General features: G+C 45.2%; 1 protein-coding gene across 5 annotated transcripts in view; it reads left to right on the top strand.

Annotated features, from left to right (window-relative positions):
• KLHL29 (kelch like family member 29) overlaps positions 1 to 27,786 on the top strand; it is a 571,650-nt gene that overhangs the window by 528,395 nt on the left and 15,469 nt on the right. For all 5 annotated transcript variants that reach the window (XM_074947522.1, XM_074947521.1, XM_074947520.1 and 2 more), the window contains 2 exons: positions 9,267 to 9,460; positions 22,634 to 22,778. In XM_074947522.1, the coding sequence (XP_074803623.1) occupies positions 9,267 to 9,460; positions 22,634 to 22,778 (339 nt within the window). The remainder of the gene's footprint in view (positions 1 to 9,266; positions 9,461 to 22,633; positions 22,779 to 27,786) is intronic.

The raw sequence follows: 27,786 nt of genomic DNA, 5'->3' as shown, positions 1-27,786 counted from the left end.
ATTGCCCCAACATCCTAATTTTAGCAGGTACTCAGAAAATTGAAGGCAGATGGAATAATTGTTCCAAGTCTTATGAGCAATGAGGCATTTTGAATTTGGGTCATCTCTTTCAGGAGAATCATTAATGTTCAGAATAATGTTAATTTAATTGCTCAATTTTCTGATGTCACATGCACAATTAAAACCCAACTCGGAACTTCCCAGTTCCTTCCTTGTGTGTGGGTGGGTGTGGTTATGACCTGCACTAATGGAGAGATTACAGTTTCCACTATAGTGTGGATTGGACATTGCTCTTTGAATGTGTCAAGTTTGCTTTGGATGGGGCACAGAAATACAGTCTCAGGAGACCATCTATGCCTTTAGATCATTTATTACCCAGACTAGATAGTATTACATACAAAACACTGCATTATAAGAATGTTGAAATTGCAAAGTCAAGTACTCAAAAGTTAGGAAGTTCCAGAATTAAGATTGTCTGTGCAGTTTTTAGTCAGCCTCTTTGTGAGTATACATTATGATACTGTTGTGAGCTGGGTGAAACCATGTTACGGGTTGAGTTAAAAAAACCTTGTTCAAGCTGATGCCTCCATTTAAGATAGTTAAGAGGCCACACCTAAAACAAAGCCTAATAGAGTCTGCCCGGAAAATAACACCATGGAGGCAGAGGCTGGATATTGTGACCAGCGGTGTGGGGGTGAGTGAGAGTCTGAGAAAAACACTCACACAGAGAAAAGGTGGGAACAGACAAGACTGCAAGAGGAAAATAAAGCAAGAAAGCCAAGCAGTAAGTAAACAGTGCCTGCGAGCACAGTGTGACCCTGGAAAAACTAGAGAGAAAGCTTTTGGATCTGGTATATATTGGGTAAAGGGATTTGGGGGCCTGTAAACTAAGAAACTGCTCTTGGTTCCTTCCAGGGCTGGCTGTAGGTTTTTTGCCGCCCCAAGCAAAACATTTGCCGCCCCAAGCTCCGAGAGCGCAACTGCTCAAGCAAAAAAAATAAAATAAAAAGGATGGCCGGAATGCCGCCCCTGGGATTGTGCCGCCCCACGCACGTGCTTGCTTTGCTGGTGCCTAGAGCCGGTCCTGTTCCCTCAGCATTCTGAGACAGGGCTTTGTACATTCTTGGTAAACAAACAAAACTGCATCAAAGAGGTAACTGACTATCGCCAATTTCTGCTTCCAACCTGATCATCCCCAGACTCCCAAACTTTGCCTAGCCGCTTGGATTTAAAAGGGGCAACAATACAGCCTTTAATTACATGAGCAAATACTATTTTTTTCCACAGGTGATCATAACTTCGTCAAATTTGGGCAGATTTTCATGGGAATGGCAAAAGGCACCTCCCAGACACCCAGGTGACCCCCGCCCCTGCCAAATTTCAAGTCCCTACTCCAAAGCAAGACGGCAGTAGAGAAGTTCAGTAAAATGGTTCTGAGAATTTTTTAACATGAACATAACATCTTAGTTTCCTTAATATCACTCTGAGAGATGGCTGAATTGTTTTACCGAAATTTTCAGAAAATTCCAGTCTAAGGCAAACATCCAGCATGGAAAATCTCATCTCAAATGATTAAAGTTTGGTTAAATTATAATCAGCTGATTTCAGGGTCTTATGGAAAGTGTCCTGCATCCTTAAGTACAGGTGCTGCTACCTGCACTGTGTATAATTCATGTATGGGGATTGCATATGGATGGTCATTTGCTAAATGTCTTTTGTGCTATCCAGAAAGCACTAATGCAGTTAGGAGCAATTTTCTTTGGACTCCATAGGGTGAGTTATGGAATCATCCCTTCCCTGCTCCTTTGTCTGTACTTTATTTAAACTGTAATCTCTATGGGGTGTTGGCCGTTGGGTGAAATCCTGGCACCACTGAAGTAAATGGGAGCTTTGTTATTGACTTAAGTGGGTTCAAGATTTCATCCTTTGTTTTCTAATATGTCTTTAAAGAGCCAAGCAGGTGCCACTATGATGGGCAACCTTCTTAAAACCTAAATAGATATATAAATAAACAGAATGTGTAATGTATTATAATTTATTAATTTATTGAAATAATTTGTACATACCAGCTGAGCTGAATCATAAACTCACTCTGTGAAATGGATGTTTTAAGCACATAGACTCATCTTCTGTGGGATTGGATTGTTGAGCTATGTTTTTGGAAGAAGGGTTTTAAGGAAATAGCAATGACACTACAGTTCTCAGTCGAGCCCCTCTGGCAATTTTGACTGTAACAGGAAATAAGTCTCTAGATGTTTAGGTGAGAGATTTTCACACCAACCTGTCTGCTTCTGTTATTCCTGAGGAAATTCTGTGCCAAAATATTAAAGATTATGTGCACAATATTTTAAAATTCTGCAAATTTTATTTGTCAATAAATAAATGGGGCTCCTGCATGGCAGTGGGTAGCACAGACCGCTGGCTGCATTGAGGTGGGAGAGCACCCTGAAGCCCCAACCTCCCCCAGTACAGGGACTCGGCAGTGAGGCTGCACCTGACCTTGACACAGAACAAGGGCCATGCCCCTCTGCACCAGGTGTAGACAGGCAGGCCCAGCCCACCAGGATCCAAGTGTGGAGGGGCTTCGTATGGGGGGATCCAGGTGTGGGGTGAGAGGTTTCTGTGTAGGGCAATCTGGGTCCGGGCAGCCCAGTGGGCAGAGGTGAAAGTAAGCTGGTACGCCCCGATACAGCGTACCGGCAAGAGCCGGTGCACCGTACTGGGGCAGCCCGGCTTCCCCAGGGGCCAATTTAAAGGGCCTGGGGCTCCCAGCAGTGGCTGGAGTCCCAGGCCCTTTAAATTGCCTCCAGAGCCCCGCTGCTGGAGCCCTGGGGTAGCAGCTGCAGGGCTCCAGCAGCTATTTAAAGGGCCTGGGGCTCCCCTGCTTCTACCGCCCCGACCCTTTAAATAGCCACCGGCGCCCCGCTGCCGCTACACTAGGGCTCCAGGGGCTATTTAAAGGACTGGGGTGGTAGAAGCAGGGGAGCCGCAGGTCCCTTAAATAGCCCCCAGAGCCCTGGGGTAGTGGGGGCTCCAGGACCTATTTAAAGGGCCGGGGCTCCAGCTGCCTCTGCCGCCCCGGTCCTTTAAATAGCCGCCGGAGCCTCGCCACTTCCCCAGGGCTCTGGCGGCTAATTACAGGACCGGGGCAGTAGAAGCAGTGGAGCCCCGGTCCCTTTAAATAGCCCCAGGAGCCCTGGGCTGCTGCTGCTACCCCAGTGGGGGAGGGGGGGCGGAGAAGGGGGTGCACTTACCTTACAGGGTGGTCTGGGGCTGGCTCTGACCCCCTCAGCCCTGCCCCTTCCGGGGGCCAGAGCTGGCCCCAGCATACCGGTAAGTCAGTGGACTTACTTTCACCCCTGCCAGTAGGAGATCTGGATGCACAGGAGCTCGTTGGGGGTTTTCGGGTGCAGGGGCAATGGGACACTGCAGGGGATCCAGGTGAAGGTGGTTGGGGCTCAGCGAGGGCGGGGCCTGGGTGTGGGCACGGACTTGTTGTGAAAGGTCTAGATGTAGGAGGGTAGGGCTTCTTAGGGTGAGCGTTCAATGGGCCTGCTTATCAGGGGAGCCCAGCTGCTGCCAAGGGGACACCGCATGCCGGACTCCCGCTTCCCCGTGATTTCCCTGTCCCCTGTTCTTCTCCATCCCCCTTCCCTCACTCCCACATTCCCTTCCCCCTGCCCTATTCCACCCCCCCCCCTTCCTTCCCCACTGCCTCTTTCCTTCAGCTGGGCAGCTCTGCACTTGCAGAAATGAGGGGGGTCAGTGGCATGTAACCCTGTTTGCCCCCCCATGCCTCACCACTGTTGGGGGTGTAGTCACCCCCAAAAAACTGCATCCATGGTCATCCCCCCACACACACATATGTGGCTTTCCTGCCATTTTCTCCAAGGAAGTACAGGAATTCTGCGGGGCGGGAATGAGCGTTTTCTGCTGGTGCACGGTCCCGCAGAATCCCCCCAGGAGTATTCTGTAGCTTGTATATAAATAACGGATGGAGGAATGAAGAGGATCTATGAACTGGGTTTCTGGATAATGGATGGGGCTTCCTAATACGTGAGCTGAAAAGGCTGTATATGCTGACTATATATATGGCTAAATGTTTATGGATTTGGATACTTCATAGTAATTATCTGTCTGAAGGGTGTTGAACGATGAAGCATGTTGTTCTGATACAGGGCCTCTAGATTTATCTAAAATTGGCTGACTTCTTCAATTTATATATGCACATGGAATACAGTTTAAAAAATTAAATATAAAAATAATCTGTAATTGTCACTTTACACACTGTTTCAAAACCCAGTGTTATATTGATGTCTTAACAAAATTATATCTAGAACCTTGTCCAAGAATAGTTCATTAAGATCTTCAGAACAGTCAGAAGGAAATGAAAAAGCAAAACCATTAATATGATTTTAAACATCATGTGAGCCATCTGGAGTGCAGATCGATACTACGCAATGAAGCTCTATTTTGTATAGCATCCTTCCTGAAAATTGTATTCCAAAGTTAAATAATGTATAAGATAGTGAAGGGTTGGTGGTCTATAAACTACTGATAATGATAACATAAAGACTTTATAATGTGAATAAATTAAAGCATTCAGTCATAAGGCTGTTTAACTTTAGAAGGAGAGAAATTAAGAGGCCGAGGAAAAGGGGGGAAAACGTGTTTTCAGATAAGGTATGAAAAGAGTTGGAGAGTTCATAAGGCAGAGAGCTGCTCCAAAGGACAGAAGTTGCAGAGTAAAGCCTGTCTTCCCATTAATGCTGAGATTGTGGGAAAAGGAAGAGAAAGAAAGCACTAGCTAAATGAGATGAGTGAGGTGAGAGAAAGATCAATCCTACGAGGGAAAACTGGGGAATGCAGAATTTTCAAAACAAGAAGGGTTATTTTTATTTTGCAGGTCTAGTCCATAAACTGGGATGAGGCCAATAGAGCCACAGTGTTTGGGTAGGCCCGCCACCAGAGAATGGTGTGGACAGGCTTGGAAACAGGAAAGCAGGAGCTAGCATTGGCATAGTAGAGAGCCAGAAGTACTGTGAGCAATTTTGCAGAGGGAAACCTTTGGGTGGATGGTATCCAGTAAATTAAGTCTTAATTTACTATTGTAAACAGCAGAGTCAAATGAGAGGTCTGAGTCAAGCAAAGAGATCAAGATGGATATTTTTTTAGGTTAATTCTCTTGGCTGTAAGCAGTTGAATAGAGTGTCAGAAGATAGTCACCACTATTGTAAAAGTGGCAGTTAAAGTTAAAGGTGGAGATAACAAGAATGAAAAGAAGAATGTAAATAGAAAAGAGCAGAAAGCCAAGGGATAAACTGGTTGTGATTCTTCTCTGCACAAGAAAGTTGCATTCATTTAGCTTTATTCTGTTTTTAAACCAATGTAGTTAATTCAGTGTAAATCCTTGTGGGGACACTTTAGGAGTTGACTGAAGTTAACCCAGAATGATCTGGTGTTTGGAAAACATGCCAGAGAGACACTTAAGAAGATCAAACTACTGAGCTTATCAAAGGGAAGGTTAAGAGGTGACATGATTATGTTCCACAAGTGTCTGTGCTACCTGGACAAGAGATATTTGATAGTAGACAGCTCTTTTATCTAGCGGAAAAAGGCATGAGATCCAATGGTTGGAAGCTGAAGCTAGAGAAATTGAGACTAGAGAAATAAGGCACATACTTTTACAGTGATGGTAATTAACCATGGGACGAGTTACCTAAGGACATGGTGGATTCTCTATCACTTGAAGCCTTTAAATCAAGACCGCATATCTTTCTAAAGATATGTTATCGCACAAACAGATGCTATGGGTCGGAATGTTGGTCAGCGAGGAAGAGAAAGGAACAACTACTGCATGCTGACAAAATGAGAATACTCAGGTGGGCACTGGGGTAAGACAAGAGCTGATAGGCTACACAATGAAATGGTATGAGCCATGATGCAGGTAGCCCCCAACACAGAAAAGCTGAGGGAGTATCCACTGAAATGGCTGGGTCATAATGGGCCATTTCACTTTGAATGGTCCCTTAGAATGTGATCCCTTAGAATAAAGTGCTAACTACTTATGCTAAACAGTCTGTTTGATCTTGTATTTAGCTGCAACACTCTGAGTACCTTTCCCAGATCTGAGGAAGAGCTCGGTGTTGCTTGAAAGCTTGTCTCTCTCACCAAGAGAAGTTAGTCCAATAAAAGATATTACCTCACCACCCACCTTGTCTCTCTAATATTTTGGGACCGACACTGCTAAAACAACACTGCATACAGCAATGGCTGGGTCATGTGAGATGACGAGATGTGGGATATGTTGGCCAAAGAGTACAAGAACTAGTAATCACATGACAAAGACCATGAGCAAGACCTAGAAGAAGGTGGTTCAAGATGCTAAGAAGGACATGAAGAGGGTTGTTTTCAGCTTGGAAGACACTTGACAAGAATGTTTGAAGATGAAGAACAAGACCTGCTGACACTGATTGCCAGGACAAGATGAAGGCAAAGAAGAAAAAGAGGATTAATCAGTTGTTTTCATTATAAAATCAGGGATGGGAACAGATCAATTACCAATACTAGAATTATTGGGGGACAAGAGGTAGCTACATGTATCCCGCCAGCAGTGTATCAAACTATTTTTATTATACAATTTTGTCCATATCTATTTTTTAGGATGAGAGTGAATATTGCCATGAATATTACTGCAGAAAGGGAGCTGGGAGTCATAGTGGATCACAAGCTAAATATGTGTCAAGAGTGTAAAACTGTTGCAAAAAAAGCAAACATCATTCTGGGATGGATGGATGTATTAACAGGAGTGTTGTAAGCAAGACACAAGAAATTATTCTTCCACTCTACTCCGTGTTGATTAGGCCTCAACTGGAGTATTGTGTCCAGTTCTGGGTGCCACATTTCAGGAAAGATGTGGACTAATTGGAGAAAGTCCAGAGAAGAGCAGCAGAAATGAGCGAAGGTCTAGAAAACATGACCTATGAGGGAGGATTGAAAAAATTGAGTTTGTTTAGTCTGGAGAAAAGAAGACTGAGAGGGGACATGATAACAGTTTCCAAATACCTAAAAGTTTGTTACAAGGAGGAGGGAGAAAAATTGTTTTTCTTAACCTCCGAAGATAAGACAAGAAACAATGGGCTTAAATTGCACCAAAGGCAGTTTAGGTTGGACATTAGGAAAAACTTCCTAACTGTCAGGGTGCTTAAGCACTGGAATAAATTGCTTAGGGAGGATGTGGAATCTCTGTCACTGGAGATTTTTAAGAGCAGGTTAGACAAACACCTGTCAGGGATGGTCTAGATGATACTTAGTCCTGCCATGAGTGCAGGGGACTGACCTAGATGACCTCTCAAGATCCCTTCCAGTACTGTGATTCTATTAGTATTGCATACAAACGTGAGGTTTATATCACTGTGCAATTATATCGTAAGTTTTTAAGTGATGCTTTTAGTAGTTAAATGCAGAGTTGGTACCTTATTTTTGGCACCAAACTTTAAAAATTAGATCTAGTACATCATAGCCCCATCATATGTTCCTGCCTCCATATTATTTGATATTTTTTCTGTTTCTTCTAATGATTCTGTTTTTTTCTGTGCCATTAAGTTGAAAATCTTTAGAAAGTGCACTTCTCAGTACTCTTTATTATATGGAAATTCCCTCATTTTAGTTGGTTAAAATGTACCTCCATTTTGGTTTTTCATTTTTATTAATTTATTAATAGTGATCAGTTATTTTTATTGAAATGTTACTAGTGCAAAATAAATCAGTTCCTGTCAGTTTATGCTCCTTGCACTATTACCTGTCTTTTATCTCTTGTTTGGTTCCACGTTTGGACATTGTGGGTATGTCTACACTGCCTCTGGGAGCAGGCTGGGTCCACAGACTTGTGTGGGTGGGGCTTGCATTAGCGCATTAAAAATAGCCACACAGACAGCGCTCTGATGTTCCAGCTCAGGCTGGAACTTGGGCTCTCAAACCCGCCCTGTCACCGCAGCCTGAGAGTTCAAGCTGCCACCCAAGTTGTAGTGTCAGAGTACAGTCGCTACACAGCTGGTTTTAGCGCTCTTACGCAAGCCTGACCAATACAAGTCTGTGGGCTTGGGCTGGGAGGCTCACTCCCCGATGTTGTGCAGACATACCCCGGCAGACTGAGAGATGTGTCACAAAGGGAGAATATCACTAGGAACAAATATATCAGTTTCAGAAAGAGATTCTGAAGACCAGGAATCTAGAGTATTTGCATGTTATAAGCATCCGTCCTATGATCAGGAGCCAAAGCTCTAAATGGGTGATGAAGGCTTGTGTGTTTGTCATCAACTGTTCCGAGTTACTGCCATTTAGGCAACTACTATTTGACTGAATGTGCCATTTCATGGAAATATTGAACCATGTTGTTTTCCACTGTCTCCCAGGCTCACTTTACTGGAGCTATTTGGATCACTGCCACATTATTTAAAAAAATAGATGTCTGATCTTGGGACGTTGTCTAAAATGAATCTTAATCCATTGTTTATTAACTACACATCCTTATGGTCAATGGCTTAATTAAATCAGATACTGATGACCTTAAAACTAATTTAGTGCTCTAATGAATATTCTTTTCTGTTGCGCGACATGTTAAAAATGGATGCAATGAGGAAATCTTATTCCAGTAGCAAACTCCCCATTAACATTTGCAATATCCTGCAATGAAGTGTAGTAGTAGCTTGATACATACGGTGGCAATTAAATGGAGGCAATTTACACATGCACAAAATGTGCATTAATGGCTAGTTAACTAGAGTAAAAAGAGCTATCATGTTGTATTATGTTTGATGATGAGATGAGCTTCACAAGCTAAACAATTCAAGTATATTTACAATTCCCTGCCTCTGGTTGCTGTTGGATATCACCACAATGATTTGCAAGAATAATCTTACTGTATTCCAATTAATAGAAATTAATTAGTGGAAGTCATCTTGACAAAGGTGTCCTGAGTTTCTTTAGCTCAAGCAATAATTAGGCTTGAGAGGCATATGAAGAAATAGATCTGGTTTTCTCTGTGCCTTTATCATTATCTTCTTAAAGGTTAGAAAGCAGCATTAATGGCATTATCTACCAAAACAGTTGGATTGCTTTGGTGTTAGAAGGTATGTTTTCAGGTCTGTTTTATCTGTCTGCCTAGCTGCCTATCTCTCTGTATGTTTTATCTGTCAATCTGTCATGCATTTACAACACATCCATCACTGTATTATCTGGACTTACTCCTTTTGCTTTTGTTTTAGATATGACACAATCACCAATCAGTGGGAGACAATAGCTCCTCTGCCAAAGGCTGTGCATTCTGCAGCTGCCACTGTTTGTGGTGGCAAGATCTACGTGTTTGGTGGGGTGAATGAAGCTGGTCGTGCCGCTGGAGTCCTTCAGTCATATGTCCCTCAGACTAATGCATGGAGTTTTATAGAGTCTCCAATGATCGGTAAGTGATCAGCATTTCACAATTTAAAAAAGAAATAAATGTCAGGATATAAATGTCTATACCACAAAATAAGTAAACCAAAGGGGCTGAATGTAAAGATGTCTTTAATAAAAGGCTGAGGAAAAGGTGTTTGTGATAGCAATGCTGGACGGGGTTGGTAACAGTATGTAATATATTAACCTGGAGATTCAGTGGTCTGGATCCTTCACTCAAGGCAAATGACACTCATTAATACCCCTGGTTATTTAGCTAGAAGGGGTGGGTTCAAGGTGGGGACAGAAAGAAAAACAACACAGATATGGATACCCTATACATTATACAGTGCACTAAAATTTTGTTATGCCATCAAATGTCACTTCATGCCTAAAACAATGCCATTCATTTAATGGATTATTATTACTGTTGTTGAAATTCCTCTTGTCCCAAAGGAAGCGAAGGTCTTTTTTGCAGGAACTCACAGATGTTGTTCAATGGAATTCACCCTGCAGGATAGAAAATCCACAAGACAGGTGGACTATGAAGATCCAGCACTGTTTTTATTAGTTATGTTTACAGTGCCCAGGCGAGTGCTACATGCCTTACAGAACAAATAGAAAAACCCGGGGACTAAAAATTTCAAAAGCACCTAACGGCTAGATCCTTTAAATTCTTAAATAGTCATCAGAGCAGGGACTTAGGTGCCAAGCAGCTTGGGAGTCAGGACTTAGGTGGCTTTGTGCATGCCCACCGTCAGAAATTAGGGCCCCAGGGGACTTTACCAATGGAAACATACGTGCCTACAGAGTTAGGTGGCAGCCAAGTAGGGGAGTTGAGGATCTAAATTTCACACCTGTGCACCTAAAATGGCATTTAGGCACCTACATCCATTTACAGAGATAACCTTAAGTGACTTAGAAGCCTAATGGTATGTCTGTACAGGAGCTGGAAGATATAATTTCCAGCTCAAATAGACATACACACGTTAGCTATGATCAAGCTAACATGCTAAAAATGGTGGTGGTGGCGGTGCAAGTGGAGAGATGGGCTAGCTGCCCTGAGTATGATCCCGTCTGAGAACCTATGTACATATTAGAATAGCTAACCCCTCCCACCACTCATGCCACTGTGGCTAGACTTCTATTTTTTTGCACACCAGCTCCATCAGAGCTAGCACGGGTATGTCTATGAAGGCTGAAAAATTACACCTCCAGCTCCAGTGTAGACATTCCCTAAGCATAGGAGCCAACTCTGTGGGTGCTCCGGGGCTGGAGCACCCACGGGGAAAAATTGGTGGGTGCCTGCACCCACCGGCAGCTCCCCGCCCCCCCCCCCCGCCCCAGCTCACCTCTGCCTTCGCCTCCTCCCCTGAGCGCGCCGCTGCTTCCTGCTTCTCCCCTGAAACAGCTGTTTCGCGTGGCAAGTGCTGGGAGGGAGGGGGGAGGAGGAGGAACGCGGCGGTCTCGGGAAGAGGCAGGGCTGGGACAGGGATTTGGGGAGGAGTCCAATAGGGGCAGGGAGGGGGTGGAGTCGGGGCTGGGGGGCGCGAGCACCCACCGGCGCCAAGGAAAGTTGGCGCCTGTGACCCTAAGATCCATTCTCAAAAGTGACATAGGCACATAGGCATCTAAATAGCATTGACTTTCAATGGGACTTAGTTTCCTAAGGCCCAGATCCTCAAACGTATTTAGGCGTCTAACTCCCATTGAACTCCCAAGTGCCGGAACACCTTTGAAGATCCAGGCCTAAATTGCTTTTGAACATGGGACTCTTTTGACACTTCAAACCAAGGGTGCCTTGCCTAAAGATTTTAAACTCAATGTTAGATAGGATGCAACCGTAGGGTGCAGCACTACTAGGACATGGTTATTCAGGTTAGGCCTGAGCACATATGGATGTCCAAAATAAACTACGTTTCCCCCCTTCTGTATATTAATTATTAATATTATTTTATTTATGTATTTATTTATTTACTACATCCCTACTTCAGGCATTGTGGAAGAAGCAAGTCTTGGGGAGTCAGTTTTCGCCTATAAAATCTGTGTTTATAGCTTCCCCTGTGGATAAAGCATTGCTCTTTTCCTTTTCCCTGGCTGTTCTTTGTGTCCAGTCTAACGTAACATGACATGCATATGATGTAGCATGAAGCACCCAGCAGGAGGGCATCAGCCACCAACAATCATATTTATGTATTACAGCAATGCTAAGAAACCTATTTCCTGGCTTTTTCCATCACATGGACACAACGGCTGCTGTTCATATAATCGACTGAGTGACATTATGAGGTTTTTCTGTGCTCAGAGCATACTGCAAAAATGAATGTATTATGCAAAAAAGTATTCCTTTTCCTTACCGAACTAGTACAAGTGCCACAGGAGCTGAGAATTCATTCCCTGGACTCATTATATTGTCTAGCAGGTGTCAAGGCCGCGCGTGCTTGGAAACATCATCCAAAAATATCCCAAGATGGGTACATCATACATTTTCAAATAAATTGTATTATTTCCTAACAAAAAATACATCAAAACCATCGATGGGGGTGGGGGATGGTATTTGTGCTTTTTTTGAGAAAATGTAAGTAGTGAGTTAACAATATTCTGAAAGTGTAACATTCTGTGATTTTTATTGGGAAATAAATACAGCCAATTTATTTGCCAATTTATAAACACAAGAGACTGAAAAAATTGCACCCCTACTGGAGGACATCTCTGCTAGTGATACTATGCTTGATCTTAACCAAAAGGCCCTGAGATTATTGAAAATACACTTAATTTTTGCAACGACGAAGTAGTAGTAGTAACCATACTGATAAAATGTCCTCCCACTAAAGGTTGGGGGACACTGTACAGGAGAATGACATTCCACATTCAGTATGATGAACAATGCAAAAAACAAAGGCAGAGAGAATGGGACTTGGTGGTCTTTTTATAAAAGGAAAATGGGATTAATTCCAGTATTTCATGCCCATAATAAAAATGTGGTGCTCTGTTGACCTTAGATAAGATAATGGGCTCTTTAAATAAGTGTTATGTGTGCTCAGATTCCCAGAATACAAGCAGCTCTTGTATGTAACCAGGACCAACCCTTTAAAGGGCTTTTTCACAACTAGTAATACAAGTTTAAAACCAGTCTGTGATTCTAAGGTAATCAGTGACGAGAATGCAGGGTGGGCAAGTATAAAATCATAGGACTGGAAGGGACCTCGAGAGATCATCCAGTCCACTCCCCTGCACTCATGGCAGGACTAAGTATTGTCTAGACTGTGCCTGACAGATGTTTGTCTAACTTGCACTTAAAAATCTCTAATGATGGAGATTCCACCACCTCCGTAGGCAATTTATTCCAGTGCTTAACCACTCTGACAGTTAGGAAGTTTTTCCTAATGGCTAACCTAGACCTCCCTTGCTACAATTTAAGCCCATTGCTTCATGTCCTGTCCTCAGAGGTTAGGAACAAATTTTCTCCCTCCTCCTTGTAACAATCTTTTATGTACTTGAAAACTATTATCATGTCACCTCTCAGTCTTCTCTTTTCCAGACTAAACACACCCAGTTTAAAAAAACAAAAAACCCAATGAGGAGTCCTTGTGGCACCTTAGAGACTAACAAATTTATATGGGCATAAGCTTTCATGGGCTAAAACCCACTGCATCAGATGCATGTAGTGAAAAATATAGTCAGCAGTATAAAGACTGGGACTGGATGGATCACTACAAAAAGTAATTTTCCCTCTGCTGATACTCACACCTTCTTGTCAACTGTTGAGAATAGGCCACTTCCACCTTAATGGCACTGGCCTCATTAGCACTGACCCCCCACTTGGTAAGGCAACTCCCATCTTTTCATGTGCTGTAATATTTATACTGCTTACTGTATTTTTCATTCCATGCATCTGATGAATGGGCTTTAGCTCACGAAAGCTTGTGCCCAAATAAATTTGTTAGTCTCGAAGGTGCCACAAGGACTCCTCGTTGTTTTTGCTGATACAGATGAACACGGCTGCCACTCTGAAACCAGTTTTTTCAATCTTCCTTCATAGGTCATGTTTTCTAGTCCTTTGATCATTTTTGTTGCTCTTCTCTGGACTTTCTCCAATTAGTCCACATCTTTCCTGAAGTGTGGTGCCCAGAACTGAACCCAATTCGCCAGTTGAGATCTAATCAGCGCAGAGTAGAGCAGAAGAATTACTTCTTGTGTCTTGCTTACAACACTCTTGCTAATACATCCCAGAATGATGTTTGGGTTTTTTTGCAACAGTGTTACACTCTTGACACATATTTAGCTTGTGGTCCACTATGACCCCCAGATCCCTTTCCACAGTACTTCTTCCTAAGCAGTCATTTCCCATTCTGTATGTGTGCAGCTGATCATTCTTTCCTACGTGGAGTACTTTGCATTTGTCCTTATTGAATTTCATTCTATTTACTTCAGACCATTTCTCCAGTTTGTCCAGATCATTTTGAATTATAATCCTATCCTCCAAAGCACTTGCAACCCCGCCAGCTTGGTATCGTCTGCAAACTTTATAAGTGTACTCTCTATGCCATTATCTAAATAATTGATGAAGATACTGCACAGAACTGGATACAGAACTGATCCCTACAGGACCCCACTCGTTATGCCCTTATAGCTTGACTGTGAACCACTGATAACTACTCTCTGGGAACGGTCTGACATACGGTAGCTCATACTTGTAAGTCCATCACTTCCAAGAAGTCGGGTGCTAACCTATCCAAGCCAACCTTGGCAAGAATGTTGGCATTTTAGGGAAGTAATTTGTTTTAAATTATCTCAGTGCTAGTGAAACAAGCTGGAGACCAAAGTACTCTCTCCATAGAACAGATACAGCATAGGCAACAATACTGTGAGCTCTTTCACACAGCCCAGCCAATCTGCCTCCAATCTATGCCACTTAGATTTCTCCTAGGAATAAGAAGGCCTACATTCATTTAATCCCTGGCTTCTCTGCTGAGCCTGCCAGTAAGTGTACCAAATGAAATACTTGTGCACTAGGACTGAAACATGTTTCCCATAGGTCACGAAATAGTTATCAGCAGTAATAACTTTTTGATGACTGCAGACCTGGAAATATACTCAGTGGAGTCTGTAAGGTTTTGTCTACACTGCAGTTAGACACTCTGTGGCTGACCCATGCCTTCTGATTCGGACTCACAGTGCTTGGGCCAAGGAGCCATTTAATTGTGGTGTAGCCATTCAGGCTTGGGCTGCGGACTGAGCTCTGGGACCCTCTCACCGCGCAGGGTTCTAGAGCCCAGGCTCCAGTCCGAACCCGAACATCTACACCGCAATTAAACAGCCCCTTAGCCTGAGCCCTGTGCGCCCAAATAAGTGGCCTGGGCCAGCCCCAGGTTTTTCATTGCAAAGTAGACATACCCTTTGTGGACTTGAGATGCTGTTGACTGGCAGGATTCTATAGTTAAACAGTCTCACATCTCTTCTTCCCAGTCTCTAACATCTAACAAAGCTGCCACTTAGTAACAATTCTGGTAAGTGTAGTGCCACAAAATCAAACCAGCATTCATACTTGCACTGCTTACCTTTTCATTTCTTGCTATGCTGTCCTTACAGAGCTGAAGAAAATGTATTTTATGCATAACTTCCTAAGGCTTGTCTTTTTTAACAAGACCGCTATAGACATGCTGAAGTCAGTGATAGTAAATAAGCATAATCATCTTGTCACTTTGCGTTTTAGTTCACTTCGTGTCTAATGCTAGGGCACTAAAATGTACCCTTTATGCAATATCAAATAATCAGTTGCCTACATTAACGTAACTATAAGTTTTGATTTGTGTTTCTGAGGGGGTTTTCCATTTAAAGCTGCCCACAGTTTATATGCAAAATAGGAGTTTTATTTACCTATCTCCACAGTTAAATTTTAAAATCTGGTAATTGCTGTGGGAAAGCACAGGTCAGGGACCCATGAACATTTCTGGTATCTAGTCTAAATCTAATTTCTTATACCATGTCCATCTCTGGATCATTAGGTTCCCCCCTAGTTTTCAGCTAAAACTCTCACATGGTGGCAAGGGGTGGTGACTTTAGGACTCAGTTCTGGCAAGCGTCCACCCTCTGTTTCCCTAGCTGCCTCACTGGTGGAGTTTCCCCTCTGTTCTTAAGGTGGGTAGCTCTCCCCTGACTGCAGAAGTTCTCCCCAGACTGGTGGATGGAGATGGGCCTCCCCCGGCTGTTGAGTGAGAGAACAGGGCTCCAGGTGCCTTCCCAATGCCAGCTCTTCAGTCTGGGCAGGCAAGCACTGGCAGGAAGGGATAGGGGCTGCAGGATTGCCATTCAGTGCAGCTGCAGCTTGGCTTCCTTTCCTTGCATCTAGGATGATTTCATGGGACTACATCTGATGTCTCCCATGTGTTCTAGAAAGCTCTTGTCGGGGCAGGTGCATAGAAACACAGAAAGGGATTACCCAGTAGCAACTGCCCTGGCAATAGCTGGTGCAGCCTGTCAGCTCAGTCCCAGCCTCTGAGAGGGCTGAAACTGTCAACAGGATGAGCCAGCCTTAACATTTCCAGTCAGGCCCTATCAAATAATTCCATCCCCCCACTCCTGTATCAGATTCCCATTGCCTTGATCACGCCATTATAAACAGAGCTGGCCTAAGGATTTGAGGGAGGGAATGTGAGATCATTCTTTGGCTATGCCCAAGCTCAGTGGTTTCCTTGACACACAGACTGTGTTTGGCAGAATCTTACCCCAACGCACACACCTTCCCCTTCACCCATTCTCCTGCTGCACCTGCCAACCTCCCCTGGCTGTGTTGATTTATATCAGTTCACATTTTGGAAGACAAGGGCTAGAAACTTACTTTTTTTTTACTAAAATGGAAGCCTAAATTTTGCTTTTGTGGCTTTCTCTGCTAACCAGGGGCTTGCACAAGTCTCTACCAGCTCCTCAGTGATTTGTTGTCATGGAAACTTTCTCTTGGTGAAGATGGCAATGCTCTATTAGATTCCTTTCAGTAAGGTTGGATAAGGAAAGACATTTAGAGCCTGAGGAGAACACCAACTATCATTTCAATTTGTTTCTGGCTGTTTCTCTCAAGAGGATCTCAGGTATAGAGGGCTATGTTGTTCACTCTTTTGCCTCAGAAAGGGCAGACAGGCACTAGAGGCGTTCGCATGTAGGCCAAAGATGTGCTTGGCATCCTTTTCTCCCATGGTGGGTATCACTGCTTTCTGGAATGTGCCGAGACAGCGCACGGTAAACAGCAATTTAGATACTAGGGAAATATCTGAGGCCAGGTCTCTGAGGAGCTTCATCACCGCTTCATAGGAATGTCTGAGAGACTCAACCAGCTAATTCTATGCCCCGCCTGAGTGTTCAGTCAGAGCACTAAGGCTGTCGTGAACACTTTGAAGACAATATCTACTTCATAATTCCAGGGCTGATTTTGTCTTTTTTAATTTAAAGGAGTAACAATTCCTGTGATTTTCTTTTAGAAATTCAGGATCAGAGAAAGCAGGGACAAGAAGGTCATACAGAAGACTCTCTAGTCCATCCTTCTGCCAGGGCTGGGCTGTCCCAGGCAGCATATTTTCTAGCACTTCCACCACGTCCCTTGGGAAGCTATGCTACATCCAACTAGATCTCAGAATTTTTTCGCAGCGTTAAACCTCAATTTTCTTTTTCTTCAGTTCATCTGGCTATAATCCACATGTACCACTCTAAATAATGCCTCTCCCTCCTTGGTGTTTCAATATTTATTAAGGTCTCCGTTTACCAAAGCTGATAACATTTCAGCTCTTCTGGTCTTTCGTCACAAGTCAATCCCTCCAGCCTCATGATCTGTTTTGTTGCGGTCCTCTAACGCCCTCCAGTTCATCAGTATTTTCTTGGTTAGTTGGTGTCCGGAACTGAACACACTATTTCAGGTAGAAAAGGAGGACTTGTGGCACCTTAGAGACTAACAAATTTATTTGAGCGTAAGCTTCCGTGAGCTACAGGCATCTTGCTTTAGAAAAATACAGATTTCCTTCATACAGAAAAAAGGTACTGTTGTGACTGAAGGCAAGAGACTTCGCTAAGGATTCATTTAAGTGCCTCTGGTGTATTACCTGTCCTCTGGAAGAACATCATGACCTACTATATAGTAAACAAAAATCCTATATTAGAGAGAGAGGGAGCAAGTGCCAGTTAGCTATGTGGTTTAGATGAGCATGGAATTTGTGGTTCTTATCCCTTCTGTTAGTCCCTAGATTTGCTCACCCCTCCTCTTTAGATTTTCTGCACTGTCACCTCTGGTGCACTCTCCATTGATCCGAAGTTGGGTGTGTGCTTGGTCAGCGGTATAATACTCATGCCCCTTCTCTCCTTGCCTCCTGTTCCCACGAGGACATTGGCCTCAAGGAGCTGCAGCAGCTCCTTGCCAAATGTCTGAAATCTGAGAACTAGCTGCTAATTACAATATTTGCAGTTCAGACCTCACAAGCTATGTTAAGAATCAGACTGCCATCTCTGGGCTGCTGAGGGATGTCATCTTATCCCATTCCTGTATGTTGATTTGCTACACAAATCATGAGTTTTTCTGCCTTAGATATGCAGGGAGAAGTGGAGACAGGCAGTTTTAAAAGCAGATTTGGTTTCCATTAACTAGTTTTCCAGTCTGTTTCATAAGCATACATATATTCACCTCATAAGGAATTCAGTAGACTATTCAGTAGGAATAATATCTGGATACAGTCATACTAGTGGCGTGCCAGCATTTTTCTGAAAAAAATGTTTTGGCTGGTGTGATTTCAGTAAGATGTTTACAATAGGGATCATTTCCGCCATTCATTTTAATACCATTTCAGGCTGTAACCAAGCACTGGTTTGGAATGCAATGTAAGATCTTTCAGCAGTTGCTGAGTGTAGTAGGACATTTTAGAATTCTGTCTTAATGAATATATAGTTTATTAATGTGATACTGTAGCCATAAGTCACACCAGAGGGAACATATTGTTATTTTGAGGTTATTGGTATATGTCTCAGATAGGCTAGATTTTCAGCCACCCAAGAAGTGCACCTGCCCAGTGAGTTCCTACAAGTACAAACCACATTCTGGAATGGCTTATTGCTAAAAGAATATCACTCACTGAGTTTAAACTCCCCCTTTATTTTTAAGAGCAACAATTGCAGTGAATGGAGTTATGAAGTGAGTTCTTCCACTTTGAACAATAGTTCTTAGCAAAATTATAGGGGGAAATAATAAAGCAGGGGACTTTTTTCCTACCATTTAAAAAAATTCTTACTTCTTTTTTTGCATTTAAATCTCAACTTTCTGTTGCAAAAACTATTCATGGAATACTGGACAGTTTCCAATTTAGATTTTATGACAGGAAGTGGATTAAAGTGTCCAGATGTCTTCAAACTGCTGCTGAAAGGGTTCTTTGTGGAAAGGACAACTCATTTCTCTTTCAGCCCCTTCTAGGATGACCATATTTCCCAAAGGCTGGGGCTGGCATCGCTGCTCACCCCCTCCCCTGCACATTCCCCCACACCCCACTTTTTTGACAAAAGTGGGCATTTGTCCCGTTTACTCTTGCCAGCTTGATCCGTTTGGCAAGAGCAAATGCGGCAAATGCCCACTTTTGCCAAAAAAATCAGGACGGCCGGGACAGGGCTTAAAAAAGGGACTGTCCTGGCTAAAATGGGACGTTTGGGCACCCTAACCCCTTCCTCCTCCTTTCCCCCCCTCCCCATTTACCCATCCCCACTAGCCACTTAATATATAGCGTGCTTTGGTTTTGTTCCTCAGTGATGTGGCCCAAGCTGTCTGTTCATGGGAGCTCAGCGACACATCTATCATCATCATCATCATCATCAAAAAGGCCCAGTCAAAACATGGCTTTGGACAATTAGCATCTGGTTTCATCACTAACCTGCTAGCAAGTGACCTTTAAGGGGGGGGGGGGGGGAAATGGAGCATGTGGAGTGTTTGAATAAGGTTATCCAACCTTGAAGAGGAAAATTGAGAAGAGAAGGGGAATTGGTGGCATCCAAGTGATGTGAGAGCTAAGGATGGATATTGGCCATCCACCTGGAAGAAACTGGAAGACCAAATTTGGTTATCAAACCATGAAGTCTAAGGGGAAATTACGAGCTTGGAGATAAATCAGTGGCACCTGTGGGAGTTTACTGCAGCCACAGTAATACAAAATATGTTGGTTTATATCTTTTCTGATCCCCATCTCTATGGGGTTCCCTTATATTTTTGTAATATAAAGTCCTCACCAGAGATCAAGAGTTTGCTTGCTATGAACTTCTCCCTTCCTGAAACCAGTAGGAGAAATCTCTTCCTCTCAAATTTACTTTGTACTTACTTAGAAATTGTGGCTAAAGTTGAAAACAGTAAAAGATTATGAATAGGTGAAATACTGAAAATAGTGATAGGAATCAAAGTTGATTGACTCTAGCCAAAGAATGAGAACCAGCCCATCTGCTTATTTAAAAAGAGAAAAGTATCACTATTTAAATAACCAAGGGGGTTTCCTCTTTTTTGCTGATAAATAGGAATATGAAGGCAGCAATTCAGCCTCCTGAGAAGTTATTACTTCTGCCTTGAGGAAGCCCAAAATAATTTTCCTGTGAGATTTGGACGTTTAATTCTGAGCTCTCTTTGTGGGCTCTATACACTCTCTTGCAAAGTGTTATCCAGAGAGAGACCAGAAAAATGTGATAGTTAAATATAGAGAACACACACTCACACGTTTTGATTTTGAAACATGTGGGATAAGAGGTGTTAGGACAGATAAGTCTTTCTGCTATGTTACAATGGCTTAGTGGAGTTGAGAAGATATTGTTCTGTCTTCTAAGTGAATTAGTTTCTTCCCAGCTTTCTATTTTTTTTTTTTTAAATCACAAAGAGCGATGACATTTTCTGAAGGGTACATTTGTGTTTTTTGACATATGCATATAGATACTTGGTTAGCAACAGACTCCTTCTGTCTTTTCCAGTAACTTGCTTTAGCCATTTCAGTACTTTCTACAGTTGGGTCGCTTTACTAACTGCACACAGACAGCTGACATGCAATGACCCCTGGAGGCTGAAACTAAAAGTTTGAGCATATCCTGTAGCCCAACTTTCTGCAGGAGTCTTTCCTGCTAAAACTTGAACAATAGCATGCATCACATCACAGCCACTTACTTTCAGTGTAGTCTTTGCAAGGAAACTAACTTAGGCCCTGTTCAAGACAGGTACATAAGCATGTGCTTAACTTTAAGCATGCATGCAACTCACATTGAAATAAAAAAATCCACTTAAAGTAAATCGAAAAGGAGGACTTGTGGCACCTTAGAGACTAACAAATTTATTTGAGCATAAGCTTTCATGAGCTACAGCTCACTTCATTGGATGCAGTGAGCTGTAGCTCACGAAAGCTTATGCTCAAATAAATTTGTTAGTCTCTAAGGTGCCACAAGTCCTCCTTTTCCTTTTGCGGATACAGACTAACACGGCTGCTACTCTGAAACCTGTCATTAAAGTAAATCTACTCACAAGTGAGGAAATGCCTGAATAAAAGTTTTCTTAATTCTGTTCTGTGTGCATATGCATCATGATACAGATTTTAAATACATACTCACGTACTACCATAAGGCATACACACAAGAGGGCTGACTTAAGGTTTAAGAGGCAACCTTAATTCAGGCATTTCCTAACCTCTGAGTGCTTTGACCTTGATAATGTTCTTTTAACATAGTTTTGGGGGTTTGTTTTGTGGTGCAACATTCTATGTTTTAAAAAAAATTTAAAATGAAAAGAAAAAAATCCCCTCATCTGGAACCATATTGACTCCCCATGTAGAGCTGGGGTCTCTAGATCCATAGCACAGGCCTCTACCACCTGAGCTACCTCAGTAGCTGATGCAGTACTGTTGTTGTCTACGTGGTCCTGCCACTGCAGAGGGGTGGGGACACATACTTTACTATTGATTTCCCAGCTATTTACTGCCCCATAAAGAAATGTTAAGACTCGGGACTCCTTGGTTCAGTTGCAGGTTCTGTAGGAGCGTGTGGTCTAGTGGTTACAGATTCTTCAGCCCCCGCCCCCAGCCTCTCCCTCTCGCCTAGTTCAGAATGAATCTTCGGAGACTAGCTACCAAATTCTACTGAGCATGTGTGAACTGAGATTTCTCAGAGGCTTATAACTTGGCCAAATTTGGGCACCTTTTCACTGGAACAGAAAAAGGGTTGTTCCTGCCACTCTGCCAAATTACAAGTCCCTGATCCAAAGCATGGAGGTGCTAGAACGTCTCAACTCAAGATTTGAGAAGTTTTTTAATATGTGCAGACCAACAATCTCATTCCTGGAAACTGCTGGACCATTTTAGTGGAAATGCCTGAGACAAATGCCAGGCATGGAAAATATCAGCCAGCATGCTTAAAGCATGTATAAGCATATGATGTATTATAATAGGAATATATGGAACAAGTCTGCTAGCTAAATTTCACAAATTATTTATTAAAATAATGATATGATTAACTTTACCAGGTATCATCTGATAACTCTGCAGATAACTCCTCAGTGTTAAAGCATTCCCTGGAAACTTTAATAGAAATCAGTTTAGGACATTTGGCGCCTAACATGTCAGAAATGCTGAGCACTCACAACTCCAGTTGAAGTCAGTGGCAGCTGCAGAACATGCTCTAGGTTATGTTTGCAGGAAAGATTAAGGGAGAAACGTTAGGCCCCAGAAAATATGCTTAGATGTGTTGGGACCCACCCACAAGCAAAAAAGGAATACAAAAGATAATCTATTTTTTAATACTATTAAGAAGTGGGATACTTTGCTCTAGGGTTCGTCTGTACTGAGCCACTGCTCAGGAATGGAAAGTGAGTTAAGATTTGCAGCAATTCAAAGCTCTGCAACAATTTGACACATTAATTTCAGATACAAGAACAGAGCTTTCACTGTGGCTCAGTTAGGGTTTGGAGAGGATAATTGTAACTGTACCAGTTGGGGGGGGGAGGTTACTGGGGAATGAAGGACTGATGATGAACTTTGAAAGTGCCTTTGAGAAGTTTAGGAGAAAAGAATAAAAACAAAAAAGATTTCCTCATTTTTCTTTCCCTAGCCTTGGACGTTTAGAGAAATGTGCCTTATCTCTAAATAAAGGGAATGTATAAACAAAAACAACTCCAAACTTGAGCCTAGAAACTGATCTCAGTATTGCTTTCCATTGACAGATAACAAATATGCTCCTGCAGTCACTCTCAATGGGTTCATCTTTATTCTTGGAGGAGCTTATGCAAGAGCAACCACCATCTATGACCCAGAGAAAGGCAATATTAAAGCAGGTCCCAACATGAACCACTCCAGGCAGTTCTGCAGGTGAGAAAAACCATTAAGATTGAATTACCAGTACCTCAGTATTTTCTACTGGAAAAAAAATGACTACATAATAATAATAGTGAGAGTGGCAGCGGGAAGGGAGATGTATACAATATGTTTTTATTCATCTTCATTATACATACCTAGGGGTGTATTTTAATGTCCTTGTGCATCATACTGAACATTTGTCCCTTAATATTTGAGTACCATGATTTGCAATGAGAGACAGAGAGGCCGAACTCTTGGGTTCTAATCACTACTTTGCAACTGACAGGCTGCATGACCTCAGGGCAAGCCATACAAATGCTCTGTGTGTCAGTTTACCTATCTGTAAAATGGGGATGATAATATTCAGTTCACATGGGTAAGGCTACGTTTTTGTCACAGAGATCACAAAAGTCACGAAATCCATCATTTCCAGAGACCTCCCTGACATTTTCTGCTTCAGTCCCTGGGGCTGCGGGACTGGAGCTGCCAGCCAGTGTGGCCTTGAAAGGGTTCCAGCAACAGGTGACAGCCCCCTCAGAGTCCCCCTGCAGGTTTCCAGCAACAGGCGACAGCCTCCTCAGGGGGCCTTCCTCAGGGTTCTTTTGACCAGGGACAGCCTTGCGGGGAGGGAGGAGAGAGAACCCTGTGGCTCCCAGTCACCACGGTGGTGGGGGAAACCATGGAGCCGCAGCAGCGAAAGTCACAGATCAGTCACAGCATCCATGAATTTTTGTTTATTGCTTGTGACCTGTCCAGGACTTTTACTAAAAATAACCATAATAAAATCTTAGCCATAGAAGCCACCTCTCCTGACCACAAAGGCAGCTCCTTAGCGATGGAGCCACACTGCATCACTGGTAACACGTGCCCAAACGTTTATTTTTAAAAACTCCTCTTGCATTTTATTTTTGGTTTCAAAATAAGGACAGAAAACACCTAAAAAATCAAAGAAGCCATTTCAAATGTTAGTTCCACATTTTTTATATTTAAAAGAGTGCCCTCTTTTTCACTGCTGAGCTGAATTTTGTCCCGGAGCAAACAGATTAAAAAAATCACACGCCAACTTCCAGCCAAAGCAACTGTGTTCCTGCTGTTTCTGTGCTAATTACAGATTTTCATTGTTCCTCAAGAGTGAAATTGAACTGAGGAGAACCCCACTGTGTTCAGACAGTAGTTAATGATATTTTTCTTTAAAGATTGTAAACCAGAAATAAAGGGTATGCTGCAGTTTACATGAGTTGCCTCATTATCTAGGATTTTAAGTAAATAAAAAAATGCAGATGTTATTTAACAACACAGAATTAACCACTGTGATAGACCCAGGCCAGTTGGGTACAGCAGAGTAGCCTTATTGGGATCCAGGAAGTGGGCGGGCGAAGCCCACTGCTAAAGGATCCCCCCTCAGCCTAAGAGGGGGGGTCCACAGGACCTGGAAAACCAAGTAATTACCAGGGACAACTAATGAACAACAGGGACAGGAGTGCGGTCAAAGAGTCAAACGAAGGGAACCGGACGGGAACACCGAGCAGAGAACCCCAGACAGTGCCCACTGCTCCTTGAAGGCGTCAAGGGAGTCAGTGGACGCCTCCCAGAGAAACTCTACCCGGAGGCGTGAATGGACGGAGGATCGGAAATAGGCCCCACAGTCACAGGAGACTCCATCGGCCAACCTCCTCACCCTGGTTTTATAGATGGCCACTTTAGCCAGGGCCAGGAGGAGGTTGACCAGGAGGTCCCGTGACTTAGTGGGGCCTTTGATAGGGAGTGCATAGATAAGGAGGTGAGGGGAAAAGTGCAACCAAAATCTTAACAAAATATTTGTGAGGAGCCGGAATAGGGGCTGCAGCCTGGCGCACTCCAGGTATACGTGCACCAGGGTTTCCCTCACGCCGCAAAAGGGGCAGGTGGCCGGGATTGTGGTGAACCACACCAAGTACACGCCCGTGCTCACAGCCCCATGAAGGAGCCACCAACTGATATCACCGGCGGGCCTCGGGACCCAGGTGGAATATAGGCCGGCCCACCAGGGCTCCTCACCCTCTAGAGGTGGCAGGAGATCCCTCCACATTGTGTCGGGGCAGGACGCGAGAGTGAGGATGTGAAGGGTGTGGAGCATGAGCGTGTATAGATGTTTCCTTGGCGCGGTCCAGAAACGGACAGGCTGCAGCTCGTGTAGCCAGCTCACCGTGAAGGGGCGGGGGTGTCGGTCAGGTCCATGGGGCAGGAGCCCGATGAAAAGGTCCGGAGGGCCTGGGGTGTGGGGTGGTGGGGGCGCACCCTCTCTTAGGACCTGGTCGAGGTAAACCCGAGCAGCAGGCAGCAAAGCGGCCCTCACCTCCTGAAGTAAGCGCAGGGGAGTACGAGGTCTGGAGAGCCCCATGCGCTGAGCGAGCGTCAGGGGCTCCAGCCAGTCTCCCCGGTCATAGTCCAGGAGGTCCCCAACTCTGGTGACTTCTGCCAGGACCAACCTCTGGCGCACCGAGTGGGACTCCGCCACCTGCACACGGAGCTGGGGGTTGTGTAACAGGGGCTCCGCGAGGAGATCTTCCCCCACGGAGGCCGCCACGGACCTGGTCGCTGTGAACAGTTTCCAGGTCCGGAGGAGGTCCTGGTAGAAGACTGGCAGCCCTGAGAGGTCTCGCGGAAGACCTCTCGGATGGAGATAAAGGAGCTGCCGGTCATATTGGAGCCCTCGGAAGTGGCGCAGGAAGGCGTGTGCCAGGATGCTCCACGCTGGACTACCTGCACCATAAAGGAGCCTCTGCAGGGCCTGGAGGCGGAGACGTGGACCTGAGTGTGGAGACACTTCAGGCCCTGCCCTCCCTCCTCCAGGGGTAGATGGAGAACCCCTGCAGAGACCCAGTGCAGTCCTGTCCAGAAGAACTCTAGAATCGACGTCGGGAGGTTGGCCAGGAAACCCAGGGCTGGGCTCAGGGTGTTGAGCTGGTACCAGAGCATGGACAGGACTAGTTGATTAAGCACCAGTGCCCTCCCTCAAAGGGAGAGACACCAGAGTAGTCCTGTCCATCTCCGGAGCGGCTCTACCATCCTGCCCTCTAAACCGTGCCAGTTTTCCAGCAGAGACGGATGCGTGGCAGAAAGGTAAACGCCGAGATAGAGCAGTGAACCCACGCTCCACCGGATGGCCTGAAGCGCAGGTGGGAGGGAGCTCGCCTGCCACCAGTCCCCTACCACCAAGCCAGAGCTCTTGACCCAGTTGACCCGGGTGGAGGAGGCTGCCGAGTAGATGGCCTGGCAAGCCTCCACCCGTGCAAAGTCGCCCGGGTCTTGGACCACGAGGAGCACATCGTCAGCATACGCCGACAGGACCAGCCGCAGCTCCGGCTCCCGCAGCACCAACCCCATCAACCTCCTGCGGAGGAGACAGAGGAAGGGCTCTATCGCCAGAGCATACAGCTGGCCCGAGAGGGGGCACCCCTGCCGTACTCCTTGCCCGAAGCTGACCGGTTCGGTCAGGGTCCAGTTGAGCCTGACCAGACACTCTGCGGAGGCATACAGCACCCGGAGAAAACCCACAAACTGGGGTCTGAAGACAAACGCTCTCAGAGTGCCCAGGAGATACCCGTGGTCCACCCTGTCGAACTCCTTCTCCTGATCCAGGGACAGGAGGGCGAACAACAGACCGTCCCTACACCCGAGTTCCCAGAGGTCCCAGACCAGATACAGGTTGTCGAAGATGGTGCGGCCCGGGACGGTGTAGGTCTGGTCTGGGTCGATCACGTCCACCAGCATGGACCCTAGCTGCAGCGAGATGGCTTTCACTACGACCTCGTAGTCCATGCTGAGGAGCGAGACGGGACGCCAATTTCATAAGGAGGTTCCCCTTCTTTGGCAATAAGGCGAGCACAGCTCGCCTGCACGAAAGAGGGAGGACCCCGCTCTGCAAAGACTTGGCCCAGACGGTGACTAGGTCTGGGCTGAGGACATCCCAGAACACGTGGTAGAACTCCACAGTCAGCCCGTCCATGCCCGGAGATTTATTGGTGGGCATGCAGCAGAGGGCTTCCGAGAACTCGGCCAGAGTGAGAGGCAGCTCTTGCCAGTCTCGGTTGCCCGCACTGACCGTCAGGAGTTTGTCCCAGAACACTCTGCAAGTGTTAGGATCGGTCGGATCCGGGGAGAAAAGGCCTGCATAGAAGGCCCTGGCCCTCCCGCACATCTCCGTCGGATCCGTGAGGGGGGTGCCATCCTCTGCTAGGAGGCAGGTGACGTGCTTCTTGGCCCCCCCTCTTTTTCTCCAGGGCGTAGAAGAAGCAGGAGCCGCGATCCATCTCCTGAAGGAGGTGGATGCGGGATCGAACAAAGGCACCCTGGGCCCGATGGTCCTCGAGGGCCCGGAGCTCCTCCTGCTTCTCCTGGCACACCCCGCAGAGGGATGGATCCTCAGGACTGGCGACCAGACGCCTCTCCAGCTCTAAGACCTCCCGTTCCAACCGCCCTATCGCCACATCCCTCCGTCGGCTGGCGCCCCGGGTGTAGTCACGGCCAGGCGCGCACCTTCCCTAGGTCCCACCACCACCGCACTGAGAGAAAGGCACACCGCTGCCCTCGCCAGGCCAGCCAGAACTCCCGGAAGGATGCCACAAAGCCCACATCCTCCAACAAGCTGTTGTTAAAATGCCAATAGGCCGGCCTCGGCCTCTCTGTGCAGAGAGAGACCGTCACGGTGGCTAAATGATGATTGGAGAATGGAGCCAGCCGGATGCTGGAGGAGTGGGCCCGTGAAAGATGGAAACGTGATAGGTAGATGCGGCCTCCACCCGGCTAAAGGTGAACCACGAGGATTCAAGGTGCTGAGGAAGGCAGATGCCTGCTGAAAGTAACGCAACCGTGCCGGGCCCGATGTCGGAGCATAGACGTTAACAAGGTTGACCACGAGCCCCTCCATATGGACCCAGAGGTGCAGCAGGCGGCCCGGTACAGCCTCGGTGACCCTCAGCACCTCGGGCCGTAGGTCGGGGGAGAACAGGGTTGCCACTCCAGCCGTACGAACTGTGAG

This window comes from Natator depressus, chromosome 3, assembly GCF_965152275.1.
Source record: "Natator depressus isolate rNatDep1 chromosome 3, rNatDep2.hap1, whole genome shotgun sequence".
NCBI lineage: Eukaryota > Metazoa > Chordata > Testudines > Cheloniidae > Natator > Natator depressus.
This window is presented reverse-complemented; position numbering and strand designations above follow the sequence as displayed.